Raw genomic sequence first — 21135 nt, 5'->3', positions numbered from 1 at the left:
CTCTATAGACCTGGTTTTCAAGTGATAAATTTTTTGTTTCTAGTTTGTAGAAGATTATGAGCCCACCAAAGCTGACAGCTACAGGAAGAAGGTGGTTCTGGATGGGGAAGAAGTCCAAATTGATATATTGGACACAGCAGGGCAGGAGGACTATGCTGCAATTAGAGACAACTACTTCCGAAGTGGAGAAGGCTTTCTTTGTGTTTTCTCTATCACAGAGCTGGAGTCATTTGCAGCTACTGCAGATTTCAGGTAGGCTACAAGGCAAGTTATTGTAATTATGGTGAGGTTCTTGTAATTTATTTATATATATATATATATATATATATATAATATATATATATATTTATATTTATATTTATATATATATAAAATATAAATATATATATATATATATATATATTTTGCAATATCATTAGGTAGTTTAGAATAGATGACTGTAGTCACGTTGCTTTGAATAGATGCCTAACCATGCTTCTATTATCTTTGTACCACTTCAGATATCTTTGCTGCTCTGTTGCTGAATACCGAAGAGGTTATTGCAACAGAGCAGATGCATAGTAACATTCAGAAGGCTGCTGCCCTTTCTAGGTCATTGTTGCTTGATGCTTACACTACAGTGCAAAGAATCACATCTGTGAGTAGGCAGCCTCCTCAGTGCTGAGGACAGAGGGACAGACACCTCCCTGATCCTGCTCACTACAATATTTGTTACAACTCAGGATGCCACTGGCTTCTTGGCCGTCTAAGCACACTGCTGGTTCGTGTTCAGTCAGCTGTCAACTGGCACGCTCAAATCCTGTTGGCCCATGTGATTTGCCAGCCAGTCGGCTCCAAGTCTGGAGCAATGCATAAGATTACTGTAACTGAAATGCTAGACTTGGCACTTGGTCTTTTGGATGTCGTACAGTTGGCCTCAGCTCATCCAACCACATCTGTGGGGGCTTCCTGCTCTCTGGAAGATTGGCACTTCTTCCAAACTTGATGTCATGTGCATACTTACTGAGGATGTATTCAATCCCTTTGTCTAGATGTTCAATAAGGATATTAAATAAGGCTGGCTCCAGTACTGACTGCTCTGGAACATCACTCATGACTGATCGCCAGTTGGATTTAGCTCCATTCACCACTAGTCTTTGGGCCTGGCTCTCCAGCCAGTTTTCTTTAGGCAGTAAAGAGTGCACTTGTCCAAGCCATGGGCTGCCAGCTTCTGCAGGGAGGGTCAGAGCCTTTAATAAACTCTTTGTAGATCACATCCACAGCCTCTCCTTCATCAACTAGGTATGGATTTAGCAGGCTAGTTGTTTTATTATTTTTAGGATGTTTTTCAAGCATACGAGGTATTAAAACCCTTGTAATGGTGGGAGATTTAGACAGCATTGTATTGAGTGTTTCATTTTGCTTGAGAGCCTATTTAAAACACTCATTCCGCTATCTATGAAGGAAAATATCTTATTGCTGTGATATATATAGAGTAAAAATAGACACCGCTCCCCCAAAATTTTAGCAGTTCAAAGTTAAGCAAAATAGAGAGATAAGATGCAGATCATTTCCTTTTCTATTATTAAAATAAGCATTCTTAGAGATCACAGAATCTCTAATCCCTGGGTTAGAAGGGGCGTCAAGGATCATGAAGCTCCAACCCCCCTGCCTGGCAGGGCCACCAAACGTCCATGTTTACTAGATCAGGTTGCCCAGGACCCCATCCAACCTGGCCTTGAACACCTCCAGGGATGGGGCATCCACAACATCCCTGGGCAGCCTGTTCCAGGACCTCACGACTCTCGTAGTAAAGAACTTCCCCCTAACATCCAACCTAAATCTTCCCTCTTTAACTTAAATCCATTTTGCCTTGTCCTACTGTTATCAGCCCTTTCAAAGAGTTTACACCCTTCCTAATTATAGGTACTCTTCAGGTACTGAAAGGCTGCAATGAGGTCACCCCGCAGCCTTCTTTTCTCCAGGCTGAACAAGCCCAGCTCTCTCAGCCAGTCCTTATAGGGGAGGTGCTCCAACCCCCTGCCCATCCTTGTGGCCCTCCTCTGGACCCTTTCCAAAATCTCTGTGCCTTTCTTGTACTGAGGGCTCCATACCTGGACACAGTATTCCAGATGGGGCCTCACGAGCAGAGTAGAAAGGGACATTCACCTCCCTATTACTACTGGCCACCCCTCTCCTGATGGAGCCCAGGATACCATTTGCTTTCCAAGCTGCAAGAGCACACTGCTGGCTCATGTTGAGTCTTTTGTCCATCAGGACCCCCAGGTCCTTCTCTGCCAAGCTGCTCTCAAGGACTACACCTCCCAGTCTGTACAGGTGCCTGGGGTTCAACCTCATTAGGTTCACCCAGGCCCACCTTTCAAGCCTGTCAAGGTCCCTCTGAATGGCATCCCTTCCTTCTTCCATGTCAACCACACCGCTCAGCTTTGTGTCATCAGCAATCTTGCTGAGGGGGTACTCGATTCCATCGTCGATGTCATTGATAAAGATGTTAAAGAGCATCGGTCGCAAGTCAGATCCCTGGGGGACACCGCTCATTACTGGCCTCCACCTGGACACAGAGCCATTGATCACCACCCTTTGTCTGCAGCCTTTCAACCAATTTCTTATATCCATCAAGTGGTCCTCCCATCAAATCCACATCTCTCCAATTTGGGGATGAGGATGTGGTGGGGTACTACGTCAAAGGCCTTGCTCAAGTCCAGGTAAATAACATCGGTCGTCTTCCCCTTCCCTTCATCAACCAATGCTGTCACTCCATCATAGAAGGCCACAAGATTGGCTAATCATGACCTTCCCTTGGTGAAGCTGTGCTGGCTGTCTCGGATCACTCGCTTGTTCCTCGTGTGATTGAGCATATCGTCCAGGAGGATCTGTTCCATGATCTTCCCGGGCACAGAGGTGAGGCTCACCAGCCTGTAGTTCCCTGGGTCTTCCCTGCTCCCCTTCTTGTATATGGGAGTGATGTGACCCTTTTTCCAGTCATCCGGGACCTCAAATGTTACCATAGCTCAGGTTAATTAGTACAAAGCATAGAATGCATCTTCTCTAAGGGTGGAGAAGGAGTTATGGAGAGGGGAGACAGCAAGCTTGTCCCCTTCTGGTCTATGGTTTTGTTTGTTCGTTTTTTAATTTATTTTTTCTCAGTATATAAGTATATGTATTCTTTAAGAGAGAAAGAGAAAAGCCTAGGCTGATTTACAGGTTTATGCTACTTATGGCAGTCCTGGAGGGCTAGTTGAATGCGGTGTTACAAGCTGCCTCCAATGTGCATTTGCTGGTTAAAGAAATGAAAAGCTAACTCAACAAAACTAAATGCTACAAAAAGCAAGACATCTTTTACCACCAAGAGGATTCTGATGTGTACCAAATGGAAGGATTTAACAGAAGGATCTGTTAACTCTTTCCAGTTTCTTTCTGTTCTATGTAAAATCCGCCAGTAAGCTTCACCTCAGCCAGAAAAGGGAATGTGGTGCTTTGTGCTTTTTCTTGAACTTTCAGAAACTGTTTCACAATGGAGGGCTAAATTCCACTGCTGACTTTGTACTCCTTTCTGAGATGAAGGAGACAGTGCTTGTCTTCCAGGAGCAGTGTTCTTCAGATTGATGTACCAAAGCATCTGTAGTACTCGGTTTTATTTATAAATTTAAACTCTTCATCGTAGTGGTTCAGACAGGATCTTTCCTTAAAAATCTGACTTATGTGCAGGCTTGTTATCCTTAAACTGGCTTATAACTGAATCAAGATCTCTGTAGGGGCTGAATGTAAGTGACTTTAGAAAGATTCCTGAAAGGGCAAGATTTTTCTCTTGTTAAGCTATATTAGTTTACTACCTAATTGATTTCATCAGCTTTAAAAGTGGCACATGCATTTTGTTAGGAAAAATAGTCAAATGTAAGAATGTAGTCTGGGTATATTAAGAATTGCCATTACTAATAGCAGCATAAAGGCAGTGAGAAGTACTGTCAAGTAATATCTTTAGTAAAAGGAGAATGTCATTAGTTTAAGTTCTCACTTGTTCAACTTTGTTTAATTTATTTGTTACTGATTCATCTTCCTTCCTTCCTGGAAGACTAATAATCTGTCTTGGTTTAAAATTTTGCTGTTATTTAAGTTTCAGAAAAAGAATAAGTGAGTATAAGAGAAATAGAATGGAAGAGTTTAAGTCCGCATTCTTATTTTTGTGTTCTAAGAATAGTATTTTATAAAGTAATTTATTTTTTGCTTTTCTGTTTTTCTCTAGGGAGCAGATCTTAAGAGTAAAAGAAGATGAGAACGTTCCTTTTTTGCTAGTAGGTAACAAATCAGATTTGGAAGATAAAAGGCAAGTTTCTATAGAAGAAGCAAAAAACAGAGCTGATCAGTGGAATGTTAACTATGTGGAAACTTCTGCAAAAACAAGAGCTAATGTTGACAAGGTAATAACTTGCCTCATAACTCATCTAATACAAAGAATCTCTGTCAGTTTTTACTTTATACTTCTATGGGTCTATAGTTTACATGTTTAAGTTATTTAGTCTGTTTTTTTTTGGGGGGGTGGATCTCAAAACAAATGCTTTTCTCCTATTGCTTGTGATGAGAACATGACTAAGTTGCTTAATATAAAACAGTGAGAATGCATTAGGCATAGAGAGTTATCACATCCTAAACTGTGATGAGTTGAGTCATTAGACAAGACCTTTTATTGTTAACAAGTTATTGAGGCAATTGTGTTGGCCTTGCCTTCTTGTGTTTTCTGTAACTGGAAGATAAAACTGCTTCTAGACAGTGAGAATGCTGCCTGAGGAATAAAATGGCTTAGAAAACTAAGGGAGGGATTGGAATCCTATCTACCCTTGTCTAACCACATGCCTGTGTGTTGTTTCAATGAAGAATGGATTTACTCTTTTAAGTTTTAAATGGGCCAGAAGTGCCTCATGAATTTTCTGGGATAAAGGCTGGATCAGAAGGTCATAAGAATGCACAAAGAATATTTGTTTCTAAGATGATAAATGACTGATTAGTTGTAAGTATTTCACTTACAGAGAAGACAGGACTTCTTGAGACATAGCATTTGGAATAACTCTCAGCTTCGTAGACTGAAAAAGTAGTAGATATCTGGGGAAAGTAAGAAGCTCAGATTAAAGCGCAGATTTTTTTCTTTCATACCTCTCGGTAGACATGATCACCCAGAAATTTTCTAATGTAAATGCTTACAAATGAGTAGTTGAAGTGTAAAAGCAGTAATAAAAGTACTGTTTTGCAGTAACTTAAACTTTACTGTAGTCATTTGTCAGTTGTTGTTGCAAAGAAGTGGATTGTTCAGTGCTAAAGTAAAAACATTACGTTGTTCTGCAGGGAACATTAAGTCAATTAAATGCAGAGCAATTCAGTTGCTTTTAGTTTTGGTGCGTAATTGCAGTTAACATCCACCTATTTCAGTCTTGCAGAAGTTCTAAGGTCATCTAAATCTGTTTCATCATCCTTTAGCAGCAGGGGGGAAAAAGTAAATATTTTTGATATATATAACCAGTAACTTTTGCATTCATGTGATAGGCTACTAAAGGGCTCAAGGCTTCTTTTTGGAACAGGTGGCATTATGGATCCAGGTAGATATGTATTACATAGAGTTCAGATTTGATGATCCATAAATTAGAGGCATAGAACGGCTTGGGTTGAAAGGGACTTCAAAGATCATGTAGTTCCCATCTCCTTCCTACAGACAGGCTTGCCAGCCACCAAATCGGGCACTAGGTGAGGTTGCCTGTCCAACCTGGCTTTGAACACCATCCAGGGATTGGGTATCTGCAACTTCTCTGGGCAACCTGTTCCAGTACTTTGTTACCCTCAGAGTAAAATAAATAAATAAATAAATAAATAAATTCTCCCTGATATCTCATCTTCCCTCTTTTAGTTTAAAACAGTTCCTCCTTGTCCTGTTGCTGTCCATATAAAAAGTTGTTTGCTCTCCTGTTTATAAGTTCCCTTTAAGTATTGAAAGGCCACAGTGAGGTCTGTCCTGATCCTTCTCTTCTCTAGACTGAATAAGCCCAACTTCTTTAACCTTTCTTCCTCAGAGAGATGCTCCAGCCCTTTGATTGTTTCCATGATCTTCTGGACCTCTTTCAAAGTGTCCACATCTTCCTTGAGCTGGGGGCCCTGAGCCTGAATGTGGTACTCAAGATGGGGGGGGTCTCATGAGGGCAGAGTAGAAAGGCACCCTCACCCTGCTGGCCACTCCTCTTTTGATGCAGCCCAGGATACCATTGGCCTTCTGGGATGCAAGCACAAGCTGCTGACTCCTGTTTAGTTTCTTTTATCTACCAGAACCCTTAAGTCCTTTTCAGCTGGGCTGCTCTCAAGGAGGCTTTGTTGGCCGTTGTAAATACCAGGTATTAGTTACTAGTTTTCTTAAAGCATCTGAAGTTACAGGGTTTACTATATGAACTTGAGTTTGTATTCTATAAAAAGAGTTGCTTCCCTAAATTCCAGAAGGGTGAGTTTGGGCTTTCACTCAATTTGGTAACAGTAAGCAAATGAGCATTTTCTCACACTAGGTTAAGTATCCCAGGTACTGTGGTACATTGCTAGGGCTTAAGCAAGGTGACAGTTGCAGCATACCATTAATAGAGGTTTAAGCAAAAGCAAGTAACTTCAACATCTAGCATCCTAACGGCAGTTGTATTTTTTGATGGAAACACATAGTTGCATTTATTTTCCTCATGTACTCTGTAATGAAAGTTTATGCTTCTGCTGCAGTCAACATGAGATTAGTGTCAATGCAGATAAAAATGCCTGCTGTATTCTGTAGAAGAGTGTTTTGGTCCTTACGTTGTCTGTTGTATAGAAATGGATCAAGCCCCCCTGACAGATAAAGAGGGAAGTCTTCCTGGCAGAAGTTTTACAGTTGTTCAAATGATCCACTGTGATAAAATAACAAAGATGAAAGTTATTTTCAGTAGCCCTCTTTAAGGCAAGATTGTATTAATGAATGAAGTAATTTAAAGGATCTCTGTCATAGACCTGAGCTTACAGCCTTTTCTCAAGTGACACACTGATTTGTCTCCAACTTCTGTTTCCTACTAAGCTACTTGATAATAATGAAGTTTATGCATACTTTGAGATTTCCAATCTAAAAATAGCTTATGTATTTGTATGGGTGACAACCTGTTTTTAAAGGAAATGCTAATTTATTTTTGCTGCACTTTTTGTTTAGACTTGCATCATGGGGCATAGAGACTGAAATGTTCAGTATGTGCTACTGCCTCATTAATGTGCTTCTAGAACTAATTGTAGCAGTTCTTCAACCTTTGCGGTTCATTGCTGAATATTCTCACAATGTAAACTGATTTCCCTGAGTCTCCGCAGTAAAATATAGATAGAAAATGGAAAAGAAAAATCTCAGGTAGTTATATGAGTCTTGCTTTAATTCTTCTGACGTGATTCATAAGCAAACACCAGAAGCTAGTTGAACTACAGGTACCATGAAAGAAGTAGACTTGCATTATGTGGGCTCGGCCTTGAAAATAAGTGGGAAATTTGCTGGATTAGTGTTTGTTTGCTCAAACTGATTATGTATTGCTGATTTTGTTCTAACCACCAGAAGTAGATGTCATCAGTGATAACCTGAACTAACTCTGACAGTGTTTTGGCATTTATATTCTTCCATCTTTTCCAGGTGTTTTTTGATTTGATGAGAGAAATTAGAGCCAGAAAAATGGAAGACAGCAAAGAGAAGAATGGGAAGAAGAAAAGGAAAAGCCTAGCTAAGAGGATCAGAGAAAGATGTTGCATTTTATAATCAAAACCCCAAATTCTTTTCCTACTTTGACCATACTAATAAAAAAACCATAATTTATAAGCATGCCATTGAAGGCTCAAGTGACTGAAATTACTCTAACGTGTTGGAAATTGTAATGTACCACTAAAAGCATGAATTGGAGCTGCACTGAAAGTCAGATTCACTGAAAAAGGTTGATGTGGCTTCAAGAGAAGCAAACCATTTCATAATCGCCTACCTTCTCACATTTCTTCTGAATGTAGTGTTTCATTGGAAGTCTTTTCTTTATTAGTAAACAGAGGGGGAAATATTACTTTCTGGTTTCTTGTAAAGCATACTTTTTTTTATCATTGATAATTGTCACTTTGTCTTGTCTTTCGTTGCCTTGAAAATTACAGTTGTGAACGTGATACCTAACAAAGTGGCATACACTTGTTTTGCGATGGAGTTATGCAGATTAGGAAAGAACAGTGTATATGCGAACAGTTATGCCGAGGAAAATTATATGTGGTTCCTCATTACCTGATTAACTTAGAAGAGTGATGTAATCTTTTACATTGAAACATTTGAATATGCCTTAATTTTAAAACCTAAACATAGCAGGTTGCTTAGTCAAGGGTGTATTTTCAGCTTGTTGCATGGAGACTCTTCCTGTGCATCAGTGTGAGCCTGCCCTCTCTGTAGAGTGGAGTTACATGAATGATCTTGCTAACTACCTGTCTGCTAGCGGTGTCTGTTCTTTAAATGTGTGCCATACTATGGTTTTGTGAATAATACAGAGCATATTCAGTCATCTGTAGCTTGGTGAACTGATGGTATCTTATAGCTAAAAGGTCAGAATACGTTTAAGATGGAAGTCAAAAGCCTATGGCACATCCGAGCCTGGAGTGGTTGCTTAAAACTTAACGTACTGATACCTTGAAGCTTCCCTTTGTGAGTAGATGTTTGTCTAGATGTTCCTTGGGTTTTAACTCCCTGGAGTAGCGTGGAGTGCAGCTGATTCAGTAGCGCTACTGTATTTTGAGTTAAGATGTTGTCTGGGTAATTCCAGTGTCATTGGTTAATTTCTTTTGTGTTCCTGATACTCAGCTGCAGGAACGCAGTGTGTTCTGCTGAAGCTCCCTGCAGGTTTTGTACTGTTTAGTCTATTTTATGTTGATTTTCAAATGGGGAACATTGTAGCTACTTTTTGTAGTTAATGTTGATATTAAACAATCAAAGATGCTTTTGCAATATAAAAACACTTACTGTGGACATCCAAAATCCCCAAATAAAATGTACTGCCTCAGTTGCTTTAGAACAGCAAGGATACTTGCACATGGTGAGTGTGCTGCATCTTAACTAAAAATATACCGGAACGTTTGAGGGTTTTGGACTCCTCTGGGATAAGATGGGCTAGATCAGTTCCACAAACTGTTACACTTTTTATACGTATGTAAACCTGTAACTGACAATTTAAAATGTACTCAAGCAAACTAGGTAACAAATATTTAACTTTCATGCTAACAGACATTTTAGGGACTCAAGTCTTAGAAGTTATATTTGTCACGTTAAATATTTATCAGTAGGAATTTTGTATGTGCGTTAGTAGACTGCCAAGTGCAGAACTGAAGTTACTCATGTAACTATGGCAAATGAGCCAGACATCATCTTCCTGTGTACTCATTTTGGTCTGTCTAGCCAGGGAGCCTAACCACTAACATTGTGACTTTGCTTTGGAATCTGTTTGCTGGGAGCTGAGGTGTTATGAAGCCACCAGACATATGAAACTTTGTCTTGGCTGATGCCTTACCCTGTTCTTTTGTTTGCTATTTGAGCCATTGAAAGATGAATAAACTTCCACTTTTTTAAATACTCGTGCAGTGTTAATTGATGACTATAGTATGTGTTGTGTTACTTTGTTAGAGTTGAGACTAGTTGTCAAGTTAAACTGAAATATTCCAGAGGTCTTTTTAGTGTTTGTGAACAAAAGAGAATTGTAGATTAAATTTAACCAGTCTGATTAAAAAATCCATTTTGTGAAAGCTGAGACTATGCATGTGCTACCTTTTATCCAATGTTAATTGATCCCTACGTGCTATGCCAGGGTATATCAGAAAGCAGACAGACAAAATCAAGGTAAGTGTGTTCCAGATGTACTTTTCCATAAGGATGGCAAGTGAGTTTTGTTTGCTTTGTTCTTTAAAGGAAATCCTTTAGAAGTCTAAGAAAAAAAAAGAAGTGCTTCTGAAGCTGTGTCTTCTAGCATTTTCTGGGATAATGTAAATTTGCTCTCCAGCTTGCAGGGAAAGTAAGTTGAACTGTGTATAATAGGATTTTGATACATCCTGAGAGAGTCATCCAGTGTGTGATCCATTTGGATTATAAATTCATGCTTTAGCCTACTTCTGTGCCTTAAACTGCTAGGTCTACCTGCTTGAAGTACTTCTTTGGCCTTACGCATTTTCCCTCCTCTTTCTCCTCCAAGAAGTCAAAGGTGTTTTCTTACATTAGCAGGATTAAAACCTTCTATGGGATTTCACTCCCAAGTTACTTTAACATGGTAATCCCATCACCATCTTTTGTGAAATGCACCATGTTATAAAACTGCAGGCCTGAAAGGTTCCTTAATTTGTAACAAGCTATAAAGTTGTCTTCTATTGTGTACAAAACTAATACTGAATTATTATGCTAACTCATTTTTTTTTCCTCTCTTCTTTTATAGCTTTGTAAACCCAAGGGGCTTTCAGAAGTATTGGCTGAGGGCTCAGCAGTCTGTTTGGTAGCTTCTGAAGCCTCCTGATGAGCACAGCTTAACAATGGCAACATCCAACGGTTTTCTTTGATTCTGAAAAAGCATCGCGGTGTGCAGGAAGTGCTTTCCCATTCAGAAGGACATTAATGTCAGTGTAGTGTGGAGGAATGACTATCATAATACACTGAAATACAAGCTGTATCTGAGCCTTACAGTCATTATATTGATCTGCAGGTATGAAATATTTTATCTGTGTGTGAAACTGACTTACTGAAAATCTTGGGTACCTGTTGGGGACGCCAAGCTTTGCTACATTTACTTTGCCTTTTTACTAAAACTGAGTGTTAGGAAAGGCACCAGTGCTGTTAGTGCAGGAGTTAAAGCTAATCTTTGCTCTGCCCAAACTGGAATATTTTTTGACTGAAGATTCTTTGTCAAATAAGTGATGAAGTTCAAATTACCTGAGATCTGCCCAGGGTCAGACAGATGGTGAGACTTGTGATTTTTCAGAGGGATCTTACTAACTGCTGATACAATCCATTTAGGGGAAAAATATTCAGAAGATCCAATTTTGATGCTAACTTTCCTTTCTTCCATGTATAATGGAAAAATGCCAAAACTTAAGTTGTTGGAAAAAAAACATAATGGTTTTTGTTCTGCACACGCTTTCCACAGCTACTCAAGTGGTTTGCTGTCCCTCTGATTCAAAACAAGGTTGCCTTCTACTACGATCCTGGATTTTCCTACTTGATGGAAGCTGCTGGCTTTGTAGCTGCCCTCAAGCAGCTGCATAGCTGTAGTTTGGCTGTACACGCAGACGAAACTCCTGTATGTAAAACAAAGATAGTTTGGAACAAAGCCTTGGTAGGAGTTAAGAGGGGAATAATGAAATACAAATCTGAGAAGAATGAGAGCAGTGGTGGCATCTCAGAGCAGTGATGTGCAGTTACAAGTGCTCGCTGGATCCATGCTTTGATTTGTGTAACACTGTCATGTGGTATTCTGGGCATTCTGGGGTTTTTTGTTGTTTTTTGCCTGATTTATGCTTTACGTAATATGACAGGGTGTTATAAATAAGGAATGGAAGGAGAGATAGTTTACAGCCTAAAACTATGTGTTAAAATGTCTAGAAAATCTTTCACCACTCCACCGTTCCCCTTGCTTTTAGCTAAACAGAGATGAGGATGTATGTTTAATAATGCCCAGTGACAGGAACTACCTTGGAAATTTTCTTGGAAAGAGAAACAAGGCAGTAGCAGACAGTCTGTTAGAATTACTTTTTCAATCATTTGTGTGCTTTGTGCTGGAAGCTTCAGAAGTCTGAGTTCCTTCGTGGTTTGGCATTAACTGCAGTTTAGCTTAATTTTCCTTAATTGCTGACATTTTAAAAAAACTTAGTTTGTTTCTTATAATCCTACAACACAACACTCATTTTAAAGCATGGTCAGCAGCGACTCATCTCAGTGTTTATGGGTGGAGTTTTTAAGTGAACCAGGGGAATGGCAAGAGGCTTGTCGGATCTGGGAATAAAATCTGCTCTTTATTAATAAAGCATAGTAAGGAGGCTGCCCCCTCTGGGGCAGATGTGTAACAGAGGTGACGTGGCTGTAGCTGCATGGGGATAGGCAGACGTACGTTCATCTGCTAAGCTGATGTCTCTGGGTTGCCTGTGGATGTGTGACTCTGGAGGCTGATTCTTTAGGAAATGGTTGTTTCCAATGGAAATGACAATATATATGTGTGTGTGTGTGTATACAGACACCTTATTGAGAATGCAGATTTAGAATTACACAGGTTTTCCACTTTATTGAGTTTGGTTGCAGTCACATTTTCCTAATCCATTTTACTTGGATTTGATGGTGTTTATGGCAGATAGCAGGGTGGAGGAAGCTGCTTTCTTCTAGGAGCCATATGATGGGATGCAGCCTTCTGGGGGCATATAGTGAGAAAAGGAAGAAACTGGGAGGACTTGTAGGACACTCATGAGAGTGTCGTAGCTAACAGTAGAGCCCTACTGACCCCCAGGATTTTTTAATGCTGTACTTTAGACAGGGACTGCAATTCTGGAGATAATTAATTGGCATTTGCCTTCAACCACTTTTAGTATATCTGGTATGCTTCAAAAAAAGTTTGAAATAGTAATCCTTCTGCTTTGTCTGGTAACTACCAAAATGTCTGGGGGAGTGTAAAAAGAATAATAAGAAAACAACATACCATTCCTACAGGTACTTATGGGCTGTTGTAGCTGTACAAAGGCCTTGAGAAGATAGGGCCACCTGCCCTTAGGTGACTGACATACACTGTATGTCATGGTAGGGAAGCCTGGAGAACTTGGCTGCCCCTGTTCTGTTAGATGAGGACTAAGTAGATAAAAATGAGGCTGTGGCACTGCTTCTGTTTTGCAGTGTTATTTAAATCTGCAAGGCATTTTCATCAACTTCCCCAAAACTTCATGTTAAGTATTCTTATGCCTAGCTGAGGTAGCCAGTTTGGGGGTGCTGCTGAACACTCACCCAACAAACCTCTCCATGTGGTCCTGCCCTGAGGACAGGGGTCCACAGAGACCACTGCAAAGCTGCCCTAATACTAGGACGCTGCTATTAGTGTATTTCTTTCAGTATCTGAAGGGGATCTCTAAGAAGGGGACAGAACCTACTAAAGAGTCTGTTGTGTCAGGAGAAGGGAAAACTGTTTCAAACTAAAATGGAGCAGATTTAGGTTGGATAGAAGGAAGAAGTTGTTTATGCTAAGGATGGTGAGGCACTAAAACAGGTTGCTTGGAGATGTGAGTGTCATGTACTTGGAGATGCTGAAGGGGTCTCTGAGCAACTGATCTAGCTGTGGATGTCCCTGTTCACTGTGGGGGTGTTGAACTAGATGGCCTCTAAGAATCCCTTCCAACTCAATTCTATGATTCTAGCTCCATGCTAGAATCAATGCGTCATGCTGCTTCCCATGTCAGGAATGGTTGCTGCAGTCACCAGGGCAATACCCAAGTCCAAATAGGCTCCTTAAATGCTTCTGTTTGCTGATGTAGATGATCAGCAGGTAGAAGCAAGGAGCTCATTCTAGACATGGTTTGTATAATTCATAATCCTGTAGTCACATGAGTACACTTAACAGTGATGGAGTGCAGAAGAAAATGTACAAATGTTTTTTACGTTTTGATGTTAAGATCTTGATCCTTTTGTGTGAAAAGCGAGATTAAAAACAAAAGTACTTAATTATTTCATAATGCGACTAGATTATCCCTCTTGCACTCAGAAATGCTTATCGTAGTTGGCTGTGGTTATTTTTAAGCAAAATCAGAGAAGCAGCAGCAAAACAAAACCACAGGTTAGGCGTTTCCGCTGATTACCTTTGCTCTTCCTTCCCTAACACATGGCTCAGACAAGTGTGTTACGGCAGCCAGCCGGTGGTAACCATAGTCCAGTGGAGGTTTCAACTCAGGTGCTTTTATTTGAAGGTAGAAATTAATGATGTTCCTTTAGCTGACAGTTCCTTTCCCTCACTATGTGTCTGGAACCACAGTGCCATCATCTGAGGTGGCAGAGACCAGACCTGGCCCTCCTGAATCTGCAGCTGTTGGCTGATAGGTCTTGCTGCTTGGTTGCATTGGGTAACCCTAAAAACTGCTGAAAATTTGAGATTTACACACAGGGCACTCATGTCAGAGCTGTTTGACTGTAACAGGAGTGTTGTCGTAGCACCGAGCAGCAGATCTAGTATCTGTGTCAGGATTAAAATGAGACAGCCCTCAGAAATGGAGTGGAAAGTCAGAAAATAGAGGAAAATACTTTTCAGGACCAGAGAAGCGAACACACTACTGTCCCACACATCTGGACCTTTTCAAAGAGATGACAGATTGTTTTCGCAGAGAGGAGAGGCTGAAATTAAGGACCGTGTTGTAGTAACTTATTCCAGTGTTGCAAAAAAAAAAAAAAAAAAAAAGGATGTGCTCTGGGTAAACTGAAGCAAGTGCCTTTTTAGAACAGAAGAAAGCTGAAGTCTAACCATCTTTTTCATAGGCCTCTAGGAGAAAGGCACAGCAGTTTGCATTGCAGGGGGTTTTGCTGCATGCATGTCAGTGTTCATTCAGTACACATCTTAACAGTGATACAGCTGGAAATGGGGCTCTCTAGAGCACAGCATGTTTACACACCATGGGAATGTGTAGCATGAGACTGATTCCCTTTCACCTAAAACTGGGCCTCTGCTTCTACACCGCCTGTGGTTTTCCCACTTGCAGTCACTGATAAGGGACTCTTAGGACTTGATAAGTGCAGTGGAGTTATCAGTAACAATTTTTATCTCAATCTCAGCATTTTTTCTGTTGCAACTTCCTACATCTCTTTAATCTTTTGACAAATAATCTGTTACTATTTTAGCATTCCGTTAGTGCTAAATGGCTGCAGGCCATTCTAGAAGTGGCTCTTTATTCATAACTAATGCAGTCAAGAAACTGAAACAGACTTTTGCTTCAGGTTGCAGTCTGAGATTCCTGACTTCCTTTGAAACAAAACTCATTTTTTTGCAGACACCATTTATCCAAAAGGAGGCTGCAACTCTCATTTATTAGTGGAGAAAGCTATTGTACTTAATACAGGATGTCTGCTGTAAAGCTAGAAAAGTCCTTATGGTTCTGCACCTTCATTTATAAAGCTGAATGTTTAGCACCTCTGAAAAGTAGCCTCCACAACTTCTGAGGCAGAAGTCTGCATTTTGGTGTAGGATTATCACCTTCCCAGTAAGTCTCAACTTGTTAAAAACCTCATTCCTGAGACTGAGAGGGAGAGATTGGTGTAAATGGTGTTAGTTTGCCTTGAGAGCTGAGGGCAATGAATCTGAGACAATGCCTACAAGAGTTCTTGGAGGACAAGCAAAGGCTTTTTGCAGCACAAATACTGGTGTTAATTCAGACTCCAAATTTTGTATTCTTTGCTATGCTGACCTCTAGGGAAACATTTCTGCAAAACGGTTTGCCAAAGCATTTGTATAAGGGACTAGCATGGCTTCAAAATAGTCACTGCCCCTTTTGTTTAGGACTTCACACAAAGTTGTAGTCTGTTTTCTGCTCCCTCTGCTGGTCCCAGCACGTTTCAGTGAGTCAAGGTCTTGGTACATTTGGGCAGGGCTCAGTCAGCAGAGAAGGCATATCCTGTGTTAAGAAATGACACGGTACTTCTGAATATTTGAATAGGACTCCACATTCGGATTCTGCATGGAAGGAGGATGGCACACACTTTTCAGCCAAACTATGACTGCTTCAGCAACAGATAAAGTTGATATCAACCAGTTAAGTTCTAGCCTGATAGCTTTGTAAAGAATAGCTTACTTTCTCAAAGTAGTTTGGGCAAAACTGACTACACGCATGCTTCCCATTAGCAGATAAGAAGTCTACTTCAGAAGGGACTTTTCACTTGCTGAAAAGCCAGAAAGCTCTGCTGAGTTTATTGTTAGTTAGCAATGTGCCTGAAGAAAGGAAATAAGACTGAAAACTTGAAGAGAATGTTTCTAAAGAACTGCTTTATAGCAAAGAGAAGATAGAGATAGATCAATGCATGTATTCTATAGGAAAATTATTCTGTTAATCCATAAAAAGCCTTGGGATATCTTGTTTCTTGTTCTCCTCATTATCAGACTGAGAAAATGTGCTGTGGATCAGGAGCATTTTCCTTCTGGATGCAAAATGGTGGAAGTGAGTCACTGGTTAATGATCATTGTTCAAGAGCAGAGAAATGTTTCTCAGTCAACCTGCTTCAATCTTTGTTTCGGTTCATTCAATCAGAGTAACTTCATCCCAGTGTAGAATGTTTGGTACTGAACACTTATAAAAGCAAAAACCCTAACAGAAATTAACTATAGCTGGAGACATGCAGTGGAAGAACTTGTTTTCCACCAAGTTCATGCCTGTACTATTACAGGAAACCACATCATTCTTCCATTAACAGCAAAATCCCTTCCTTAAACTGATCGAGGCTGCTGGGCTTTACTGTTTGGTTTCTTCTATTAGCACCCCAAAACACCACTGTTTTCATCAGTAAAGGTCTTCATTGTTCTGTCTTTTCCAACAGTGGAAATCCCAGTTCACAGAAGTGATCCTCTGGGTGGAAGAAGAAAAAACAGGAAACAACCTAACACTGAATCTTGCTAGCTTTTCTATGCTGCGTAGGGAAACTTGAATCATTGCCAGTTCAGTCACTAGGCAATCTTAGGACAAGGTGCAAGTAAAAGAGCAGACAAGAAATAGAGGTATTAACAGCAACAAGAACATTGAACAGTTGGACCTCCTACTACCTTATTAAAATGCTGAGAAGAAATGCAAATTCTTGAGTAAAAATTATACGATGTCTTCTAAGATTCCACACTAAACAAACAAAAACAAACAACCCACAAGCCCCCTAAAATAACAAACTAATTGAATTCACGGCAGGTATTAAAGACACTACAAAAGACTTAATTAAAAAATAATAATAAATCCTAGCTCTTCAAATGCTTGGGAGAACAGTATTATTTTTATAAGAGGAATAGCAGGTTGACATGGAAGACCAGAAACAAAACTCCAGAGAACTCTAGATAAAAAAAATTTCAATGAAGCCTAAATTTCCTGGTTCCTCAGGAAGCAAACATTTGGCACTATGCTATCAGTGCCTTCAATGCTTCCAAAGGATTTCATTTTATGAATTATTTTCAGAAATGTTTTACATTGGAAACATAGATTTTTTTTTTTAATAAGTTTTCACTGTCAAATCCTTAGCCTGCACCGCTTGCTGGCTGAGAGCTGCTGACACTGACATGACCACTGTTGGTAAATCATTCTGTAATCTGGCATAACTAATTTCAAGGTAGAGTAAACTCACTGTCATCAGCGACTTAGCTTCTTGTTTAGAAACTTCTCTGAAAAGTCATGAGGTACATTCCACATGTAAAAACACCAGCTCGCTACTGCTAATCACACAACTCTTCCAAATGATACGTGTGCTCCAGAAATGCTATCAAATGCTTGGGAGTAAATTGGAAATTGCAGCCTGTGTTGAATTCCCCAGATCTGTCCTTCGTAATTATCCACACTCTCTGTGTCTGGCTCTGTGATGTATGGTTGTTGATTTTGTGGGCTTTGTTTTTGTTTCCTTTAATATGCTAGCATCCTGATGGGGTACTTGTTTGCTTGAGTGTGCTTGGGTGTGTGCCACAACATGCACTGAATAACTTCTTCATAGTTGCTGAATATTCATGTAAGCTGTCAGCAAGAATGAATACCAACAAAGCTGCAAACAACCTCCAGGTTATTACTTTCAGACTAAACCTGGAAGTACTCCACTTACAAGAGTGGGGAAGAGAGAAAGTATGCTGCTGCTGACACAAAAATAGCACAGAACTTTGATAATGCAGAGTGTCTTCATAAGTGAACAGTTCTACCAAATACAAATGCAGTGTTGTCCCTGTTACCAAAATCTTCCTTTGACAGTAATGTTCTCTCCTGAAACGGCAGGTGTGTCAGCTATTGCCATTACAAATATTTAGCATTATAGGAGGTGTAACCAGTCTGGCTGAACCTTTTAATGCCTTGTATGGCCATTATCTTCTTTCATGGCTGAAGCTAGTCAGAAAACCACCAGAAAGCAGGCAAAGTGAAGTGTGTCCCAATGCTGGAGCATAGGTTCAGCTTTGCAGAATCTCTGCTGGTATAGACACTAAAGAGGGAATCAGGCTGTGTGCTGCCCATGAGAAACATTCACTTGCAGCATGATGGCTGGATAGATTTGTGTGTATTTTGGATGTTTGTGCTTATTTCAGTTTAGAAAACAAGCAAAACAGCAACCCTCTCCATTAGTAGCTCCAACTACAGTTCAAGGTGGTGGCTGAGCCTTAAGAAGCCCAAATAAATAAACAAGGACAAAACAGACCCTGATCAACACAGCTGCTTTGAAAGTGTTGAGAACAGGAAAGTAAAAGGAAAGGCTATGTGAAATTTTTAAGAATTGCTTTGCTTGCAATAGGAAACATCTCTTTATCAGCGAGACAAAATTTGGATTTCTAAAACCAGGACCTAAGAGTGTTCCTTGAATCTGGGGAAGATGAATGATCCTCTCATAAAGAAGCTACAGCTTCTAGGAAGGAGCAGAGATGTGGAATCCATGAACACTGACCTCCTAGAGTGATGCAGAAGGAGGCTGGAGACCCAACAGGTACCTGTGCTCAAAGAGCAGACGTTCCCTTTAGCAAGATAAAAGGCATCAGGAAACCATTCCCAGTAAAGAGCTACTCAACACCTCTGCCATTCCTCTGCCTTCAAAACTGGAAAACTCTCCTGCCATGGGCCTCAACTCCCAATAATGCCACATTTTTGTCACCATGAGAAATAGTACCACATTACCATGGCATCCCAGTGTAACAAGACACTTCACTGCTTTATCTACTGTGGCAAGAGCACAAGTCACTGGGTTAATAGGGTCCCTAACACAAACACCACTTTGTAGAAGTGGACCCAATAGAAAACACCAATGTCTGATAATAGTGTGAACAATGGTTATAATTCATCCAGAGAGGAAGGATTGATCCTCTCCAGAACAAGAAGTGGTGGCTTATGGGGAGCAGCAGTACAATCAAGCCCAGAGACATAACCATGCCTGAAAGAGAGGGAATCCCTTTAGGTGGATTCACGTCAAATGGAAGAATGAATTGAACTGGAGCCACCTGCAGCACGGCAGGCCCATTACAGATACATCAATTTTAGGCAGCCGGACAGAAATATTTTCCAGAACAGTCAAGGAAGGCTGAGGTCAGTTCTCCTACCTGAGCTCTTCTTGCAAGTGAGACTTGTGCTCCTTCTTCTTAAAGGGCTTGATTAATCCTCCTCCTAACAAGAAGTAGCAACTGACAGGGAGGCTCAGTACCAGTATGTCCATATACTTGATCCTTCCTGACAGCGATGGGGAGCCCATGGATGTAGATCCACAACTGGAAGAACTGACTGAATTGAAACCACCTGCAAGAGGTGAAGTTGTAGCTGACTCACAAGCTCACTGCTCTCAGGCAGTCAGTAAAAAATAAAAACAACTTTCTCTAAATGTTAAAGGGGGGCTGAAGTTGGTCCACTTTCCCAGATGGCCATCCTGCTTCCACAACGGAAGATGCCATTATTTTCCCATCAACTGATATGCCCCAACTGCAAGATTGTCCCAAAGGCTCATATAGTACATCCATTCCCTGATAATTTTTCCACTGACCTAAAAAGCTTGAAAGAACCTTCATTTCCTATTCCCCACCATTATCTCTGTCAAAGATCTGACACCAATTCTGAACCTTGTGGAAAAAGACAGGATGGGGACTGGCATCCACTGAGTACTGTAGAACACAAGGACTATGTCACAGGGACCTCAATCTCCTTTGAGATTCCATGTAGGGTCAAAGAAACTATAGAATCTAAGAAACAGCAGCTGATAGAGAAGCTCAATACATGTAGACTTACCTGACAGTAACCCATAACACGCCCATTGCTGCCAGGCTGTCTACCTCCCCCTCCTTCCACAAGGGAATATCCCATGATTTCACCATCAGCCAATACAGATCTTAGTGCAAGATTGCCCCACAGGTTCATATGCCACTGACCCTGAAAGCTTGAATGAGCCTTGCTTTAACATATCCCATGTCCATCCCTCCAAAAGAGCTGGCTTCAATTCTGCTCCAAGACCTCTAGAAGAGCACAGAATAGGAACAGGCATCCACTGACTACAGGGGAAGAGAGGGACTACATCACAAGGACCACAACCTCCTCAGTTTCCAAGTAGTGTCAAAGGAGTTAGATGCACATGCTGCTTTACAGAAAGCCTCAGATCCCCAAACAATCAAGATTTGGTTATTCCAGTACATTCTCAGAATCACATTCTAGATACCACCTAATGTCAGAAGCCACCACAGCATCTTCTGCTCCACGCCATATAAATACAGGGAATGTGAAAATGAAACAACAGTTGTTCAGCCATAGAAGCTGCCTTTCAAACATTCTTTGCGCAAGAGAGACATGTGAAGTTCCTTGTTAGTAAGGATACTCCTAAAATACTGATACCCCTACTAAAAATAGCAGTGGACAGAAAGGACAAGTACCATTGCATCAATACATGTGGTTCATCCTAAGGCTGATGGGGAGCCCATGGAGATGGATCTACATCTGGAGAAAGATCTAATCTAATTGGAACCGCCTGCAGGAGGGCAAACCCATCACTGAGTACTGGGGAACTGAAGGACTATATCAGGGGGATCCCAACTTCCTCTGACCTTCCAAGTAGTGTTAAAGAAATTAAAGATACACCTGTTCCTTTGCAGAAAGCTCCAATTCCCAACACGACCATGGTTTTGTCACCACAGGATGCTCTTAAAGTCTCATTGTTGTAGCCTCATAGCGTCACAATCCACCACACTGCTTTCTATTCCAAGCCCTATAATAACAGGGACCCTGCAGCAGGAACAGCACTTGTTTAGGACAAAGAGTTTTGCAAAGGCTTTTGCTACAAAAGAGACTTGTGTTATTTCTTCCTACAAGGGCCAACTGATTCCCATCCTAACATGAAGTGGCAGCTCAGTACCATCACATTCATGCACATGAACTTACCTAAGAGAGACAAATCACAGTCTCATCACT

At 40.7% G+C, this 21135-nt stretch overlaps 1 protein-coding gene across 4 annotated transcripts in view; it reads left to right on the top strand.

The window, feature by feature from the left end:
• RALA (RAS like proto-oncogene A) overlaps positions 1–9613 on the top strand; it is a 28370-nt gene extending 18757 nt beyond the window's left edge. For all 4 annotated transcript variants that reach the window (XM_015855005.3, XM_085537640.1, XM_085537639.1 and 1 more), the window contains 3 exons: positions 44–252; positions 4244–4418; positions 7658–9613. In XM_015855005.3, the coding sequence (XP_015710491.1) occupies positions 44–252; positions 4244–4418; positions 7658–7780 (507 nt within the window). In that variant the 3' untranslated portion in view covers positions 7781–9613. The remainder of the gene's footprint in view (positions 1–43; positions 253–4243; positions 4419–7657) is intronic.
• Positions 9614–21135: the final 11522 nt, after the last annotated feature.

Source organism: Coturnix japonica, chromosome 2 (assembly GCF_054131305.1).
Source record: "Coturnix japonica strain WE chromosome 2, WE-NBRP24, whole genome shotgun sequence".
Lineage (NCBI taxonomy): Eukaryota > Metazoa > Chordata > Aves > Galliformes > Phasianidae > Coturnix > Coturnix japonica.
The sequence above is the reverse complement of the archived record's forward strand: the minus strand, read 5'-3'. Positions and strand labels throughout refer to the sequence as shown.